This window comes from Poecilia reticulata, linkage group LG22 (genome assembly GCF_000633615.1).
Source record: "Poecilia reticulata strain Guanapo linkage group LG22, Guppy_female_1.0+MT, whole genome shotgun sequence".
NCBI lineage: Eukaryota > Metazoa > Chordata > Actinopteri > Cyprinodontiformes > Poeciliidae > Poecilia > Poecilia reticulata.
Genome location: NC_024352.1, coordinates 9,974,844 through 9,980,559, shown reverse-complemented (window position 1 = coordinate 9,980,559; position 5,716 = coordinate 9,974,844). Strand labels below are relative to the sequence as shown.

The 5,716-nt window shown below is 38.6% G+C and overlaps 1 protein-coding gene across 1 annotated transcript in view; it reads right to left on the bottom strand.

The window, feature by feature from the left end:
- Positions 1-5,716, bottom strand: part of pacs2 (phosphofurin acidic cluster sorting protein 2) — a 65,559-nt gene that overhangs the window by 2,847 nt on the left and 56,996 nt on the right. Inside the window, exons 19-23 of the mRNA XM_008399320.2 lie at positions 2,612-2,654; positions 2,436-2,478; positions 1,245-1,380; positions 938-1,158; positions 652-780 (exon numbers count right to left, since the gene is read on the bottom strand). Coding sequence (XP_008397542.1) covers positions 652-780; positions 938-1,158; positions 1,245-1,380; positions 2,436-2,478; positions 2,612-2,654 — 572 coding nt within the window. The remainder of the gene's footprint in view (positions 1-651; positions 781-937; positions 1,159-1,244; positions 1,381-2,435; positions 2,479-2,611; positions 2,655-5,716) is intronic.

The following is a 5,716-nucleotide window of genomic DNA, read 5'->3' as shown; positions in this document are numbered from 1 at the left end:
ATTTTATTGTTGAATATTTAATTTCCCTTTGGGATCAATGAATTATTTTTGAATTTGAACTTGAAAGTCATTAAATAAATAAAAAATGCTTAGTGATTTTTTTTTTCAGTTTTACTTGCTCAACAACAAACAAAATCCTTATGAAATCTGTGCCATAAAAGTCATAAAAAGAGCTTAAAAAACCTCCAATAAAAAAAAAAAGACAATTTCCACATTTGGGCCATCAATTAGTTTCTGTTTTTTAATCATTCTGGATTTGTGTTCAAGGGCCGAATAAAATCATTTTAACAATGATTTTATTCATTTGTTTGTCCTGGGCCACACTTTGTTGTATGATTTAACTAGCTCTTCCTTAAAAACAATTTAAAAAATAAAAAGGTAATTTTTATTGCACATTTTCAGCAACAAGGCAAGTCAAAGTGCTTTACACAAATTAAAAAGGAAATACAAACGAAGTAAACCAAAGAAAAGAGCAAAAGAAGAAAAATAATATAATGACATTGATCTAAAGGATATAAACTAGAAACTCCTGATCTTGCTAGATAARTACAAGTAAATATTCTCTGGACTTTCTAAGTATGTTCAAAATTTTTAAAAGTAAGTAGTACTCCACAATTTCTAAGTAATAATAAAGAGAAAAGCAAAAGCAACAGCAGATAATCTGACCTCTCAGCATGGTTTGCTGGTGCTTGGCAGCACAGATGAGGCGACTGATGCCTTCAATCACTTGACTCTTCGACTCGACCTCCTTGTCTTTGCTCTTCTTCGGCAGAAACATGACTGCGAGAAGGCAACAGCAGACATCCACATTGTTAGGAACAGAGGCATTCAGAGTCAGCCTGCTTTCTGCAAGGCTTAAMACATAACATTTGAAGTAAAAGACCTGATTTTAAGCATCGTTTTATTAAAATAATGAAAAAAGCAATAAGAGACACACCCTTCTTATTTTTCTCCTTGGTCACAACAGTCATTGACATGGTGGGCTGGGGGCTTGGCTCTGCGCCCCCTGGTGGAAGCCGGCTGACCTGCAGCGAGCGGAAATTGCACTTCAAAGTGTTTTTGGAGGAGGAGTCCCGCTTCTCCACGTCTTTCTTCCTCTCCGTCGGAGCCACCCAGTAATCCACCTGAAGGCCCATCAGCTCAGCCTGGCTGCTGGAACTGCAGAGAAACAGGCGGCTTTATGTCAACCAGATTTTTGTTTTTACAAAAGCAGACCCTGAAAGATTTCCCAATTAACTCTAAACCTGAGAGCACAGAAGCTGGTGTTGGTGGAGGGAGAAGGCGGCGGTGTSGGCGAAGCCTCTTTAAAAGCGGGGGACACTTGAGGAGGTGTGGAGGAGAGCAGAGACGAGCTCAGAGGTGCTGCRTCATCAGAGTCTCCTGAAAACGAAAGCTGCTGTTAAAACATCGCACAGTTGGACAGCTTATTTAATTTGGGATTTTATTAAATAAGCTGTCATCTTGTTAAAATGGCTTTTAGCGGTTCTGAAAGCGTAACTTTTTACAACCTCAATGGGGCCGTTTTATGTATTTTCCAGGCACATAGTGTCGTTTTATAGCACAATCAAGTAACTGTGCTGCTTTCAATTGTTATAAAAATGCCATATAAATATATATATAATAGAACTTAAAAGAAATTTCACTTCCCAATTTAACACCTTGAAATTGGGCCTCCATCTCTTAAAATTCACCTTCAAGACGTCATCTATTAACCTTCTCWATTAACATTTAACTACGTTTTTACCAGCTTTGCACTGAGAAGTAGCTCCTATAATGAGCTCAGCAGATGCTCAGCTCCACCAGGTGTTTGCTAATTGCTGCTGGCTAGTCTGAAGGAGTCGAGAGGCGGAGAGTTGCTGTGTGAAGCAGAAGCTCAGAAGCTGCAAGAGCTTTGTCCTCGAAGGCGGAGCTAGGTCCATCCAGGCATTTTGCTCGGCTGAATGGTTGCCATGGRGATTAAAGGATTTCTCAAACGTGCATGAAGGAATCGACGCAACACTCCAGGTATGTTTTTGATGAGGGAATAACATGATGTCATGATGTAAATCTAGAAAGTCAATTTTCCATAACACTACCTCTTTAAAAAAATCATTTAGTAGACCAGGGTTTGGAAAAACYTTCTGTATTAATTCATTAAAAGTTGATCTGGGAACAGCAAAATCTGCTTATGAGTGAAAGTCACCGTGTGATTTGGGTGCAGAATAAAGCCGGGGGCCAAACTTTGGACAGCACTGGCCTATATCATACATGTGGTTMAAATAGACGGAAAWTTTAAAAGAAGAAAAAGTCGAAACATCGTTTCTCTAAGAGCTCATAAGGCCGTGAACAGAGTTTAGATGAAGCTGATAAACATTTTCCATTTGTCCGTTTGTAGGTTTATTACGCAGCCCTGTGCAAAAGACGCTGCTTTAAATAATGTGATAACAAGTACTTGCCTGATGCTGCAGATGTTTGCTCCACAATGCCAACTTTCACCATCTAAACAACGATGGAGGAACAGGGAGAAGAACAGGAGGTATTCAGCCAACGGGTAACTTTACAAGGCAATAAATTCAACTTCCCACTGGACAAATCCAGACAAAGAAAGCCAGGGTACGGCTTTCCTACTTACCCCAATAAATGGGATGAACTTTTGACAGGAATCCTCAGTAGGGCTGGTGAAGAGTAGGAGAATARTTAGTAGGAGGAAAAACATTCCGTCTGATGATGAAGAGAAAAAATCTGCAACTAAAACTTGGCTGTGGAARTTAATTTACTACAAAAGATTCCAATTAAGAGAGGCTACGTCTACACCGGTCAGCATTAACATCTAGCGATGGGTAACATGTGAATGCTGACTTTTACACCGATACCAAATGATTGATATCTGMAACTACTGTAACTAACATTGCAGAGATTATGTGGAATGCAAAGCCCAGGTGCGCATGCTGCCATTTTTTTCTTACTTTACTATAGATTTAAGTTGAAAATAAAATAGCGAAGCTAACTGTAGCAGGACGGGCAGAGAGCAAAAGAACATGCAAGCCTCCGGCCAGTTTGTGGTACGAAGTAAAGCGATAGAATCGCGGCCGAGACAGAAAAGGTTACCCTAAAACCCGGTCAGGTAGGCATTCGGGAGGCAGCAAATTCATAAGGTGGAAGTAAAGCATCGCAAGGAGGAAGAAGGAAGAGCACCAACCTAAATCCAAAAACCTGTCTGGGTCCATGCACTGCCTGTTGGCGGCAGTGCATAACCACGCTACAGTAAGAGCTATTTTCCCGGCAACGCCCGGAAAAATAGCAGGATGAAGCGCAGCTGAATTGTAGCTTTTGCGTTTTCTGAATGTGAAGTGGTTTGATGATGCGTAAGGTTGCTGCTCTTGCCTTGAAGAGACCTGCCATCGCCCCCCCAGGGAAGAAACAGAGAGACTACAGAGGCAGGTGGGGGGAGGGGGAGAGAGAGAGAGAGAGAGAGGGTTTGAAGACGGTGACAGAGGGATTTTATCCAACACATTTCTACTGCAGTCAGCTTCAGAGCAGCCAGAGAAACACAAGCAAGATGGCTGCCTAATATAAGAGAGMTGAAGTCCCATCTCGCTTTGAGTGGCTCTTCATGATGGAGTGAACCACTTCTTGTATGTTCAATGGCTTAAAGTTACTCAKGCACGTGGATTATACTAATATTTGTCTAAAGTTTGAGCTTTCCTCTGATTTTGTGTTATTCAGAAAGGAACAAATGTGGGTATTTTCTTCTCTTAAATCAGTTTATTATTTTCAAACAATTACCTCAAAGAACATAAATAGAGTGATTCACTATTCAGATGGACGCTGTTGCTAACTGAAGATTCAAATTGAGCTACTTTTATCGTTTTTGATTTGTTAAAAAAATACTGAAAGTTAAACTGAATTTACTAGAGTACGTCTCTAGATAGCTAAAATGCTATCAGTAACATGTTGGCTTAAGCTAGCATGTTGGGTATCTTCAACAAAAAGTAATATTACTTTAGCTTCAAGTCAAATTTAGCTAAAAAGCTATCGTTAGCTTATAGGCTAAGATTATYATGTTGGCTTGGTGGCTAACTTTTACTCAGTCCATACAAACCGAGCAAAACTTTCAGCAGACAACAGGAGAGCTGAAGTTTCTACAGCAAACGGTTTCTGGCTGTTTTAGTCATGCTAGCTATGCTAACTGCTGTCTTTGCTGCCTTTCACAGCGACGTCATGTCACCTCCGAGTCTCAGCAGAAACAACAAATGAACAACAGGAAGGCTAGAAAGGAAAATAAAATATTCTGTTCCTATATCTTCTTTCATTATAGTTCTAAAATACCAATAAAAATATGGGGAAAAATAGAAAAACTGTACACTATTTTTACAGCTTTTCAAAAAGATGTCCACTCAGATGTCACACCAGGCCAAAAAGCTGACACACTATTTCAGGAGAATTATTACGCTGTCGCCTGGTGCAGATGATTTGAAAAATACGGCGACATTGTTTTATAGCCAGAAAAATAATATCTCACTATAGGAGGGCTATTGATTTGAGTACTTTACTAGACATGCTGCTTCAAAATCCATAATTACATGACTGAATGAAGCATCAACACAAAAGCTTTTGCTGGCAATGTGCATGTTTCCCTACATTTAAATGGACAATTAACAGACAGACATAGATGGCGTGAAGGTCCATGCATCAAAAGTATTTATTTTCAGTAGAATTTAACTGTAAAAATAATCAAAAATCATTTATTAAACATAAATCAAATAAATGTTTGATTTATTTCATGCAGCTGATAAACTCTGATCTAAGATATTTTCATTTGGAAGATATACCGTATTTATCTGTATTTATCTGGCTGATTTGTGAGAGATTGATTAGTTAATTAGTAGAGAATAAATCCCCAGAGAAGATAAATACAGAAGTGTACATATAATCAGAAAATTTGATTCATTTCTAAATGACAAAAAAAAGAGATTTTCTAATGAAAAAAAAAATAAATTTTTTTGTGCTTCATTTATTGTTTCATCAATTAAAATGATGCATGGACCTTAGAAATAGAACCACAGTCACGAGTGGAAAAATGAAAGGGAACACAGTTTGGTCYCCTGCCACCTTATCAGCACAAACCTCCATGTTGTTCAAAACTCATGATTCTCATTTACAGATTTGTTTGTACATCCACTTGGTTCTGGTGYCTCTCACAGCGTTTCACAACTATTTATGCAGTAGGCTGCGAAGCAGAGAACAAAGAGCCTAAAGAAACTGTTACTTCATCATTTTTATGAAGACAGATAAAAGGCTGGTATGGAAAGAAACTCTATTGGCTGCAACAAACCCAAAGATACAGTTACTTTATATGAGCTTAATAAAAAAAAAACTAGGAACAGCTTTAATAAGACTATCAGTTTCCCATAATGCTCATTTTAAGCCAGCTACAGTTGAAACCAGATATTTACATTCAGTTTAAAAAAAAAAAAAAACATTTGTTTTTCTTCCCCTCCCTCTTGTTGTTTGACATTAACCAGATTACACTTTTTCAACAAAAATTATTTCACACGTCAACATTTGAACTGCAGGACTCGGGTCGAACCTGTCGGGTCCTCTCCACGAGTTTCTCTCAGTAATTTGTTGGCATCTTGGTTCATTCCTCCAGACTGAACTAGAGGAACAGAGTCAGGTTCTTCATCTTCTTCAAACAAACTTTTTCTGCTCTGCCAGCTCATTTTCTTGGACTTTG